Source organism: Numenius arquata, chromosome 15 (assembly GCF_964106895.1).
Source record: "Numenius arquata chromosome 15, bNumArq3.hap1.1, whole genome shotgun sequence".
Classification (NCBI taxonomy): Eukaryota; Metazoa; Chordata; class Aves; order Charadriiformes; family Scolopacidae; genus Numenius; species Numenius arquata.
The window spans coordinates 13,756,017-13,768,780 of record NC_133590.1 but is presented as its reverse complement, the minus strand read 5'-3'; the positions used below and the strand labels follow the sequence as shown (position 1 = coordinate 13,768,780).

The window sequence follows — 12,764 nt, the reverse complement described above, 5'->3', positions numbered from 1 at the left end:
GGAGGGAAGAGGGTCCTCTCGCCCCGCCAGGGTCGGGGGGGGAGATGCCAGCAGAGCCGTGGAGGGGTCCCCACCGCCGGGTTTGCGGGGTCCCACCACCGGTCCCCTCCTGCCAGCCCGGGGGGGGGGGACACGAAGCAGCTTTGCCAAAATTTCATCAGGTATTTAGAGCAATTTGTGTGCGCGCGCGCGTGTGTAAACCTTGAATTTCTTCCTAACTACTGTAGCCCGAGATCACCCAGGCGGAGGGAACCGCCTGCCCCACCGGGGGGGGGGGACACCAGGCGCAGGGATGGCCCAAAAAAACCCCTCGCATTTAGCGAGGAAATGGCTTTTTGCAAACGTAGAGTTGCGGCTGATGGGGCCGGTCACGCTCCCCCCGGTCCCGCCTGCGCTTGGCTGGAAGGGGATGCACAAGGAGAAACCACCAGCCGTGGGGACTGGGAAAAAGTGGGGGAAAACCCAAATATTGGGATGTGCAAACCAGGGGCGGCTGCGGCTCCTCTGCTCCTGCCACATCCCACGTGGCCCCCGCACCCCCCTGGCTCCCCACCTCCCCGGCAGTGCCGTGAGAAGGAGATCACAAATGAAGCGTTTTGCTTAAATTTAATAACGGTAAGAGCTGGATTTTTACTTTTTTTTTTTTTCAATTTTCCTGATGAGGAATTAAAGGGACCCCCCCCCAGCCCAGCGCGGGGCGGCATTCCCAGCAGCGCTCGGCGGGCGCTGCCCGAGGATGCTCAAATGCCTTTCTTCCCTGTTTTTTTTTATTTTCCTTCCCAGTCCCCTTCCTCAAACCCATCGGGAAAAAGCCCCGATCAGGCTCGGTGCCACCCTCGCTCGGGTTCCCAACACCCCATTTTGAGCGGGGCCAGGCCATTTACCCGTTTACCAGCCGCTGTGCCCTCTTTGCTACCCGAGGCACGGCTGCCACCCTCCTTTTTATCGCTCTGTCTTACTGTGAAGGGGCTGCGCCCCGGGCCACGCCGCGGGGTTACTTGACAAAATCAGCCGGCGAAAGGCTGAAAATCCAGGTAGCAGCACTGAAAACTTTTCCTGTGCCTTTTTTTTTAAGCACGGATAAAGTGGTGACCATGATGTTTGTACAATAGGAACTCCCTTCGGTAAAAATAAGCTGTCCGCTTCCTAACAGGTTTAGAAGGACACATATATTCTTTTTTTTTTTTTCTCCCTCTTTTATTTTTTTTTTTTCTTGTTTGTTTGTTTAAAGCTCTAGGAAAGCTGTACGAGTGGCTTCCAGCATCTTCTGCGGGTTCCCTCGAGCTCGGGGTTTACTTCCTGAGCTCTGCAAAAGCGAGAAAGGGAAGAAAGTCATTGATAACCAACGGCAATCGAAGAACGTGACATTTTTAACGGGGTTTGGCCCCGCCGTTGAGTCCGTAACTCGGAAAGGGCCGAGAGCCGCTGGTACAGGTTTCGTTCATCATTTCTGGTTCTGTTTAGTGCACTTTTCTCTGCGGTGGTTCGGGATGCGTGTGGCATCTCCCATCACGGTGGAACCCATCAGCTGTTATATAGCTTTATCCCTGTCCTGGCACCGCAGGGGTTTTGCTGGTGGCAGTGGCCACCTCCAGGCCGGGCGCTGGCAGGCAGGGCCAGCCCCAAATATTTGGGGAAGGGGACAACCAGGGATGTCTTTTCATTTTGGAGAACCTTCTGGCTCTTTTAAAGTGTCGCTTCCTGCATCGTTGAGAAGAAAATACACCCTGGCTTCATTTTTAGCCCTCCTGGAGTGGAAGGTGCTGCCTGTCTCAGCCCTTTCAGGAGGGTCCAGTGTCACCGGCGTTGTCCCAGGCTGTGGCCACCCCTCGGGTCCGTGTCCCTGCAATCACAGCACGGTTCTCGGCTTTGAGTCTTCCTGATGCTCAACACCTCCCACCCCACCACCACCTCCCCGGTCTCGGGGCACAGAGCTCCCGCTGGCCACAGGCACCTCCTCAGCTGCCGGCTCCCGAGTGACCGAAAAAGGGCAAATTCACCCAAATCCATCTCCGGCTTCTGCCGCAGAGCTCCGGGCGGGCTCTCCCATGGGCATCACCGGGGCTGTAATTCCTAAGGGCTTCTCTTTTCTTTCCAAGGGCTGCTACCGGTGCCATGCTCACTGCCCCCCCGTCTCGGTAGGAAGGTGACCAGTGGACCACTTGCCCAGCCGTACTGGCCGTAGCCGTAGCATTCCGTTTACATACAGCACAACCCATTTGCCTTATTAAATACGCTTCTCCAATGAGTCATGGCCTTATACTGGGCACGTAGCGTAGGCACAGACTACAGTTAGCGACGGTTTTGAGGCCACGGTGGTGTCCTGTTGGGTATTTGGTTGTTGGGTTTGTATGATTTCATGTACTTATTCTCAGTTTAAGAAAGCCTTACTTTTAAATTTTTTTTTTCTCTCTCTCTCTGTAGAGGTAAAACATTTGTGGATTTATATATATATAAATATATATATAAATAAAATAATTAAAAAATATTAAATATAATATAGTATGTGCCTCAGATTCAGGGGACATCCTGTTGATTGTAAAGTCAGAAAGTGGCATTGGTCCCCGTTACCCTGTGCCCGCAGCGGGAGAGCAGGGCATCCCCCCTCGCCTCGGGGGACCTGCTCTTGGTTTGTAAAGGACTTTACCTATTACACGGATGCTTTGGAATCCCCCTCCCTCGCCTGGCAAATTCCTGCCGGCTGCCGGAATGTGATAGTAAAGTCATATGCAGACAGGGGATGTTTTTCCTTGCGAGGCGGCTAAAACGGGCTCGTTATTGGGAAGAGACTCGGTGGTTTGTCCAGGGCATGACCCAGTGGCCATTTCGGGATGACAAGGAGCTGTGACAGCAGCAAAAAGGGTTCATCATCCTGAAAAAAAAAAATAAATAAAAAGGATTTTAATAGGAAAAGTCTTGGCACGCGCCCGGGGACATTTGCTGTGTTATTTGCAAGTGCAGCTCTTCGAGCCTGTTCTCTGAGATTACATGAAAAAAAAGACAAAAGGAAGTATTTGTAAAATAGATTGTAATTTTTCCACGTTATAGCAGAGCCTGTTGGGCTCATAAAGTTGTGTTTCAAGTGCGTTGTTTAAAAGCTCCTGGCTGACCGGGCGGACAGACGGACATAGGATGTTAGAGGATTGTAGCCGGTTCGTGGGTTTGATGTGCAAGAAAGCGAACGAAGAGGCTGGCCAAAAAAAAACCCCATAAAAATAAAAAAAACCCAACAAAAAAAAAAAGAAGAAAAAGAAGAAAAAAAAAAAAAAAGCCTTCTGAAGCTATGACCTGTAGTAGCCACGTCTCGCTGGCGATTGCACAATGTCAGCGGGACGCGCGTGTCCCCGGGGAGGGGCTGCCCGAGGTGCCCCCGCCGGTGCAGGCTGCCCGCTCCCACCCCCTCCGTGACTCCATTGCACTAGAGCAGCTCAGTCTCAGGAAATTGCTTGTTACTTTTACTGTGTAAATAAAGCTTCCTGGTTCAATAACACACACACCCCCCACACACCGGGGTCGGCGTCTCGCCTCTCTCTGCTGTCCCCGTGGCTGGGGTGGGGGGCACTGGGGACACCCTTGGGAGCGTACCGGCCGGGTTGTGGCAGCGGGTTGGGGTTTGATGGGGCAGAGCTGGTGCGGGTGCAGGAGCCCCACGGGCTTCTCCTCTCCTTGGCATCTCCATGGGAACTGGGTCCCAAAAAATGGGTGTGGGTTGGGAAAGCCCCTGGGCTGGGACCCCTCCATCGAGGTGTCCATGTTAGAAATAGTGAGGGTGTCCCAGCCTTGGGACAAAAAAAATGGGCATGGGATGGAACTGGCTGATCTTTAAGGTCCCTTCCAACCCAAACCATTCTGTGATTCTATGATTTAAGCGCCTCCTGCTTTGTGTTTAAGGACAGAGATAATGTCCCACTCCTTAAAAGAAAATCCAAACCCGAGCGAGGCGAGAGCCGACAGCAGGGGAAAGGCACGGGGGGGTGTCAAATAAATTCTTGGGGAAACGGGGCTATATCTCCCTACGGCCTCTGTGAACCAGAAAGGAAAACGGCTGCGTTTCCTCGAGTGAGCAAACAGTTTAAAAAGTTTCATGACAGATGGCAGGATGTTTATCTGCCTAAACTTAATCAGCTTGCAGCGATAGGCTTAGTGTACCAGAACAAAAAGGAAGAATTATAGGATAAAAAAGAAATTCTCGGTGATCCTTCACAGCCCCAACGTTCGAGCAGGGTCTGCGGCATCCTTCGCGTGCGCCCGGGTGCACGCACTGCTGTACACTTTGGCTGAACCGCTACCCAGAGGATAAAAAGATACAAAAACAGACCCAAAAAATCGCACTAAGGTCATTTTCCCAGATGTGGTTTATTTTATTATAATTTAATTCCTAGCCCCTTTCCCCCCGCTGTCCCCAAGGGGTGCCGTGCAGCTCAGCAGCCGGTTGAAAACAAGGGTTTCCAGCGCTCGCCGGCTGCTCCAGGAACACGGAGCATCCCTTCGGTGTCCTTCGGTGACCGGGGTCATCCTCAGCTGTTGGGACTGCTGGAAACATCCCTGGAATTATCGTTCATCTCCCGCTTGCAAATGCGAAAAGCAGTAGCTGAATGCAGACAGTGGCCAGAACACGCTGCCTCATCATGTGTATACATAAATATACATATAACACATACATAACTGTGTACCTTTCCCTGGTCCCATGGGAGGTTTGAAGCAGGTTAAGGCCCAAATAGTTTTATTCCACTCCAGTCTAAAGCACAAAGTCTTGCCCCAAAACCCAAGGGGGCGCAGAGCTGCTGACACGCTGGTTAAAAGGGGACTTTTGCCTATAAAAGGGTGACCCTTGGAAACACTGGCAAGCGTCAGTGGCAGCTCGTTTTAGCGATGCTGAGCCCCCTTTAAAACAAAAAAAAAGGACAAATCTGAGGCCTGATGCTCAAATGGAGCTTCACTTTCCAGCCCTGCACAGGCTGAGCCCTCCCTGGCAGCAGGACGGGGCTGAGCTGGGGCCAAACTGATGCGGTGGGTGCTCGGTGGGTGCAGGATCGGTCCCATGGGATGTTCAGGGAGCAGACTGGGTTTGTCCCATTCAGGCAGCCGCAGCCATGAGGGAGTGGTGTACCAGGTTTGGGTACCCAGCGGAACTGGAGGACAGCTTAGCAGTGGCTACCGAGAAGGAAACAAAAGTGGCTGAACATTTCCGCATAACATTTATCAAGCAGAATTTATAGTCGTGGCAGGAGGACTGATGGAGCTGGTGCTTTACACAGAGTGGTTCCCAGTCGGGACTGGAAAATTAAAGCCGGGAGCGGCAGAACGGGCTGGAGCCAAGCTGCCTGTGCTGGCCTTCATGGCAGGGCCAAGCATCCCTGCCGTGCCGTGCCAATCCCGACTGGAACACCCGCTGCCGGGTGAGCTGGAGCTGCATGGGGCACGGCTGGGATTTTAACAGGAAGAGGCAGGAAACCTGCGTGTCCCCCCCAGCAACGTCAGCCTGTGAGACCCCCATGGAGGGGAGGAAAAGCCCATCGGTCCCACAGCCCTCGCCAGCTTATTGACAGGACAAGGGGGAATGGTTTTAAATTGGAAGAGGGGAGATTGAGCTGAGATCTGGGGAAGAAATTCTTTGCTGTGAGGGTGGTGGGACACTGGCCCAGGTTGCTCAAAGAAGCTGTGGCTGCCCCATCCCTGGAGGGGTTCAAGCCCAGGCTGGATGGGGCTTTGAGCAACCTGGTCTGGTGGGAGGTGTCCCTGCCCATGGCAGCAGGATCTAGATGATCTTTAAGGTCCCTTCCAACGCAAAGCATCCTGTGATTCTGTGATTCCAGGCAGGGAAAAGCATTTCGGATCCTCTGAACGTCCCCGCCAGCACTGATCCGGCTGAACACAATGACAGAGGGGCTGGATCTACCGGATGGGGTTTATTCCCGACATGATGACGTGGTTATTCCGTAACATGCTGCGGCATAACTGCATTCCCGAGCCCTAACCCAGACAGGGGCTAATCACGGCAGAAACACGGTTACCGGCTTGCCAAGGGCACAGGGGCTTCTCCCCCTCCCCAAGGGTTTTCCTGCCACCCACGGCCAGAGGCACACAGGGGACCCCACAGAGCAGGGTTCCAGGGCTTGGTGGCCTCCATCACCCCTCAAGGACATTTCCCACCCCATCTCAGCCACTCCAAAAGGCACAGAAAGGGCAAGTTAAGCAGCAAAGCTGGTCCACGAAGGGGTGCCGGGTGACCCGTTTCCCATCCAGGGCTGGGTCCCTGGGGTGAGCAAAGAGTTAAAGGGGGCAGAGACACCCCCCCCCAGCATTGCTCGGGGGGAGGCAGAGGCCCCTCAGCACCCTCCGGGCTCCCCTTGGGCAAACAATCCGGGGAAGAGCCTGGCCATCCTGGGAGAGCCGGTTTCAGCTGTGCTGGCAGGGCCACGGCACCGAGGGGACGACGTTCAAGACATGCCGGAGGAGAGAAGGTTCGCTCTTCCCTTTGACGAGGTCAGTAGATCGTTTTAGTACCGTTAAGTGAAATATTTAGGCTTGTGGATGCTCACCACCCCGGGCAAGGCTGGGTCTGGGTCCGTTAGTGTCAGATGAAGGTGGGTGAGGATGGAGGGGCTGCACGGGAGGCCTCCTCTTCCTCCTTCCTCTCCGTGGCCCACAGCGCCATCGGTTTTACAGCTGCTGGAGGAGGATGTCAACTGCTTCGGCGAGGTTGTTCACATACGCGTCAGGCTTCACGTGGGGGTGGTTTTCATCGCAAGGCCTGCAAAGGAGACAGGAGGGCATGGCTGAGCACGGACGGGCTCCCAGCCACCCAACCAACCCATGTCCCCAGCCGTCCTCATAGAGCCCAGGGCAGCACCGAGGTGGCCCCAGATGGAGCACCCTTGGGTAAGCCTGGGTCTCACATTCCTCCCTTTTCTGTTTTTTCCCCTTTTCCCTTCTCTCCCTACCTCCCCCATACCCAGCTCTTTCCTGGGTGCTACAGTAGATCCCATCTCCTTGTGCAACTGGGCTGGGCAAAACTTTGCAAAGCCTCGTATGAAGACAACCTACATCGTTAACTAACCCAAATTAATGCACTGCATTTTACACGGCACTTCTTCATGCAGGCAGTAGCAGACAGGATCGCTGGGAGGACACTTCACTGCAAGCCTAGGATCCCACAAATAATTATTCTCCCACAGTTTTTCTCTAGAAATAGGTAAAGAAAATAAGGATTCAGTTCCCATCTAGAGACACTAAAGGTCCATACATAGAACAGGAAGGCTCTGTCAGGGTTTAATTTTGCAGGACCACCATCTTCTTGTAAATCTAACCATGGTTCTTTCAGACACTACCATGAAAAGGGTCAGACTCACCCTCCACCACGAGTCACCACCCCAAAGCAGAGCGGCTCGGAGCCATTTTTTTGCCAACGGTTTAATTAGAGGTACTGGCCTAACGAGGCGCAGATGCACAATCCCGTTTTACTGATTCAGCAGCATGGCTGGTGGGGAGGGGGGGAGCAGATGTGGGAGGCAGAAATTTTCCAAACCTCGTGGTCCTGTTACGGCTCTTGGGCTGAGAAACCCAACAGCTGCTGAAGAGAAAACATATGTATTTTATACGCTTAATGGTTTTCCTTTGGGAAAGAGATGAAAGCCCTAATGTCCATCTCCCAACTCTCTCGCTGCCTGTAAAGGGCAAACCTGTATTTAGCACGGGGCCGTTTTCTCAGCAGGGAAGATGCGTTTCCCATCAGATGCACAGGAGGCAGAGAAATTATTATTATTTATGATGTGCAGAATTTGGTGAACACTTGTCTGTACAAGTACCAAATGATTCCTCCAGTTCCAGCACCGAACTCCCCCAAGGGCTATTTCCTTCCCGTTTATTTTTCAGCCGTGCTCTTCAGGTCCGAGTACAGGAGCTCCTCGCAAAGGCACGGCCTCCCTCGGGAGCCCACACTGCTCAAGATTCTACCTGCTGCAAAGTTACGGTGTGCAACCAGGAAAAATAAAAGACACTGCTATTCAGCTTTCCTGGCGTCACCTGCGAAGCCATGTCTGGCACAAGGACGATGGCTTTGTGAAACAGACTCTACGTTGGTGCTGGCTGTCAGGAAAGCATCTTAGTTAAAAGGTGGGAAGTTATTCCATGGGTCTTTATTTAATTACCCAAGTTCTATCTTGTTACAGGGCTACGGTGCAATAAGAACAGTAATTTATGATGCTTTTTAGGTTTTCCTTAACTGAAGAAGAATTTAGGTTGCTGAAACTAATGCAAGTTATAATATACAATGGAGAAAAAAACCCTTCAAATAAATAAATAAATAAATAAATAAATAAAGCAAGTAAAAATCCAGTATGTATTCATCCCTTAGGTGGCGATTATTACTCACCCCCTGATTTAACTAAGAGGCTTTTATGAATACAGAAATACCTTTGGGGAGCATATATATATACACACACACACATATATACACACTAGTGACACCAGCCCCATGTCACCACACTGTCCCCACAATGGCCATCCCTATCCCTGGGCTGGAAAGTGTTCCTTCTTTCAGCCCGTGGCACATTTTGGAGTTATATTTTTGAGACATGTCATGTGTCTTAGGTTACCTATACGCCCATCGCTGCTAAGTGGGGGGAAATGCACTAAATAAAATTGTCTGAACTCTGCAGGAAAGCAGAGAACTGGAACAAAACACACTTCCCTGCTCCCTTGCCTTCTCCAAGGGCAGTGCTGAGGAGCTTTTCTTCCTGTCAGTGCCACCCCAAGAGCTGTTTCATGTGGCCTCTTCCTTTGTCTCGCAGAACGCTTTGGAGCACCCACAACTGCACACAAATAGCCAAGCGATGCTTTTTTCCTCCCCCCTCCTCCTTAGCTCAGTACTGCTCTTCTAAGCATCTGTCAAAAGGGAACTGCAAGCACCAATCCCCAAAGATACTAATGCCAAGAAGCAATGCTCCAAATGCAGCGGAACGACTCAGGAGCCCAAGTCTGGGTGCCAGAAGAGAGGCAGAAGGGAGAGCTGTGCCATAAAACCTCCGGGTGAGCCCAAGACGCTGGAGGATGAGCCCTTCTTCTGCCATCTGAAGAGACGTGGTTCTACTCCAGCCTCTCTTGCGGGGGATTTGGGCTGTTTCCCAGGAGAAACCCCCAGTTATTGCGAGTTTTAAGATGCCCTTCAGTAGAGCACTGCTCTGGAGCTGGGCCCTGATGTCCCAGGTGTCACTTTGGTGCGTCAAAGCCCAGGGCCACCGGGTGCATGTGGGAAACCTCAGCCAAGAGCAGCTCTTGCTCTCACGGTTTCAGTTTGTCTTCTCTTCCAGGGACTGTGACCCTTTTTGCATTGCCATCACAACAGCAGGTCCCAAAACTGACAGCAGAAGTTACTTTTTAGTACTTTTCTTTTTCATATTCCAGAAATAAATAAAAAAAATCCTAAAAATATCTTTAATTTGCTGGGTCAGTTTGAAGAATAAACTTGCATCGAGCTCACTTTAAGACAAACTCCTTCCGATTCTTTTCTTTTTTTACATGGGACTCTGGTTGCAGAGAAGAACATAAATCAAAATGACAGAAAATTATATTCTGCAGCTGAATATTGAGCTGTCAGCAGTCTTGGCCAGCACACAAACTCGCTTGTGAAAAATCAACTACAGCCTTGGGAAATGCTCTCTTCAGCAAAGCAGGACTCCTTGGAGTGGCTGAGCACCACCAGAACATTTTCCAGCCCAAGTTGGCCATGACAGCCTCCTGCTCCCTCTGGGAAATGTGGCACTTCATTTCTGCGTTGCCTGTTGGTGGCCACTTTGCTGGTATACGAAGAGGTCGGGGAAAGAAATGGCTTAGCACAGGGAACCTCTGAAATCCGGGGTGGTCCTTCTTGGTCTCTACTGTGTTGTGAGGGCCCAGGGATACGTGATCTGTGCCTCTGTGCACGGAGCAACGGTAGCAGAGTATGTTCTTCAAAAGAAAAAGCCATCCAAAACAATCCGTACATTACAACACATTAAAGATATGAAGTATCTTTAGCATGATGCAACGCCGACAGAGTTCTTGAGGCTCGGTAGTTACTCACGTCCATCAAATCATCCTCAGGAGATGACTAAACATCCTCCTCTCCCCAGGACCATTCGTCACTGTCAGTGCTGCAGGAGCTGAGCAGCTATCTATAGTCCCGTGTGCTCCCAGCCAGATCCTACGCCCATACTAAACTGGTTAGTTCAGATCAATGCTTCACTCTGAGACATCAAGGAAGCAGCCGGGAGCTGCAGGAAACTGGCTCTGCAGTTTTAACTCTTCACTAGGTCACTTGGTAAGAGGAGCTCCGGCGTGGTACCAGGGCTACTGACTAGCAGAGAGTGATGGCTTCCTCCTGGTGAAGCATAAAGCCAAATCCCAGGTCATAAGAAACCGTGAAAAATCAACTTCTGCAAGAATAAGAAGGTTCCCTTACTCTCTGGGTCAGATTTTCACTTGGATAGGTCTGTTCTGACAAGCACAATTCCCTACACAGACTCAGCTACCAGGCACGGTCTTGAATTGCCCCGACCTGCAACGTCATCTTCTGCAATGGTTCACCTAGATGCAGTTAAGTATCTGTGAGGGACGAAGGGATCTACGCTGGTTTGCATAGTCCTTTGCAGGAACTACTGGGAGTCTTTAAAGTGAATGAACAAATATTCTGCACCAAAAGCAGCGTGGCCAGCAGGGAGAGGGGTGGGGATTCTGCCCCTCTGCTCTGCTCTGGGGAGGCCCCCCCCAGTGCTGCCTCCAGCTCTGGGGCCACCAACAGCAGAAGGACATGGACCTGTTGGAGCAGGTCCAGAGGAGCCCACGAAGATGCTGGGAGGGCTGGAGCCCCTCTGCTGTGAGGACAGGCTGAGAGAGTTGGGGGGGTTCAGCCTGGAGAAGAGAAGGTTCCAGGGAGACCTTAGAGCCCCTTCCAGTCCCTAAAGGGGCTCCAGGAGAGATGGGGAGGGACTTTTTACAAGGGCATGTAGTGATTAGATGAGAGGTAATGTCTTCAAACTGGAAGAAATTTAGATCAGATATTAGGAAGAAATTTTTCACACTGAGGGTGGTGAGACCCTGGCCCAGGTTGCCCAGAGAAGCTGTGGCTGCCCCATCCCTGGAGGGGTTCAAGGCCAGGTCGGACAGGGCTTGGAGCAACCTGGTCTGGTGGGAGGTGTCCCTGCCCAGGGCAGCAGGATCTAGATGATCTTTAAGGTCCCTTCCAACTCTACCCATTCTATGTTTCTATGCAATAGATGCAGAAGAGACCATTGCCAGGGACAATATAAAAGGATGTCCCTAAAAACACAGACTTTGAGCTAACCCTTTTATTTCCCAAACCAGTTGGGATTCTGGGTTTAGTCTGTGGGTCAGGGTGGGCAGAGGATGCTCCTCGCAGCCAGCTCCGACCAGCGCTCTCAGAGGGGACCTGTTCTGCAAAGGGAACTGGAGCTGCAGAAGAAAAACACATGGTTGGATGCCAGGGGTGTCCTGTTAAACTGGGAGCCAAACACCCCACCGGGAACAAAGAGGTCTGAGCCCCAAACCCTCACGTCACGCTGTCCTAAGGAACTTCACGTACCAGTTGGAATGACTTTCTCAGCGCCTCGCTTGTGCTCATTTCCAACAAAACATATGGAGAACAAAAAGGAAACAGCTGAATTACTGCGCGGACTAAATATTTAGCAGATAAAAGCCTGCGTGGAGGTAGCCGACACAGAGAGTCATGGCCACGGGGATGGAAACAGCCCCAGAATCCAGCTCAACCCGAGACCTGTTGAAACTTGACTTCAGAGACTCCCCAGGAGCAGATGGGGATTGATCAACGCACGATTAGTATCCCAGGTTAAAATTAGCTTTTGCATAGTTCTTTAAAAATAGGGGTGGGGAGGAAAAACACCACGCAGGGCCAAAGCAAGGCACCAAAGTTAATTTGAAAAAGACAAATGATCTCACATTCCAGCCTGCAGAGCCGCAGTCATTTGGCAAACCTGATCAGTAGCGCAGCATGTCCCACCATCCCTGACCTTTCCAGCAGCACGGCATTCCAGGAGACAGCAAACCCCATCCCACCAACTCCCTCTCTGTTTGTACAAGGGACCTCTGTGCCACCACACAGGCTTCTCACTACCCCCCCGGTCAAACAGCATAGACTCCTGGCTGCATAAAACCAGATAAAAAACCCTTGAAATCATTTCTCCTGAGATCGTATTCTTCAGGGGCTCTTACCATGGCTGTAAAATATGTGAGACAGAGTTTAACAAGATTTTTTTTATGAGGAATGTAAACAGACACTGTAACCTTTGCTAGTTTCTTTGGACAGATGCAATAATTTTACTCGGTGCCACAAGTGAAACTCTCTTTTTTTTTTTTTTTTTTTTTTGTGAAACTTGCAATTAAATCAGTTTGGCACCGATAACCCAAATAAATCACAGTGAGCGACAGCACCCTGATGGGCAGCTGATGAATGGCTGAAGAGCACGTTTCCTGACGTTACGACGAGGGACAAACCTGCACCGAAAGCCAATAAAGGCACCCCATGTTGGAGCAGGTCCCAGAACTTCAGGGAACCCCGTCCCTGGACCCCGTATCTCATGTCATGCCCAGATCACACCCAGAACAGAGAGGCTTTTGTGGTTAAAACATGAGATTTTGGAGAGCTGCTGTGCATGACCCAGGGCAGAAGGTTTGCCCTCACGAAGCAGCCAGCACCTTCCTTTGCTTTGCTTTGCTGTCATCATTTGGGAAGATGCTTTTCTTCAGGG

General features: G+C 51.4%; 1 protein-coding gene across 1 annotated transcript in view; it reads right to left on the bottom strand.

Moving 5' to 3' along the window:
* Nucleotides 1-4,335: 4,335 nt before the first annotated feature.
* Nucleotides 4,336-12,764, bottom strand: part of LHPP (phospholysine phosphohistidine inorganic pyrophosphate phosphatase) — an 89,339-nt gene continuing 80,910 nt past the window's right edge. The window contains exon 7 of the mRNA XM_074159052.1: nt 4,336-6,754. Within this exon, the coding sequence (XP_074015153.1) occupies nt 6,664-6,754 (91 nt within the window). The 3' untranslated portion in view covers nt 4,336-6,663. The remainder of the gene's footprint in view (nt 6,755-12,764) is intronic.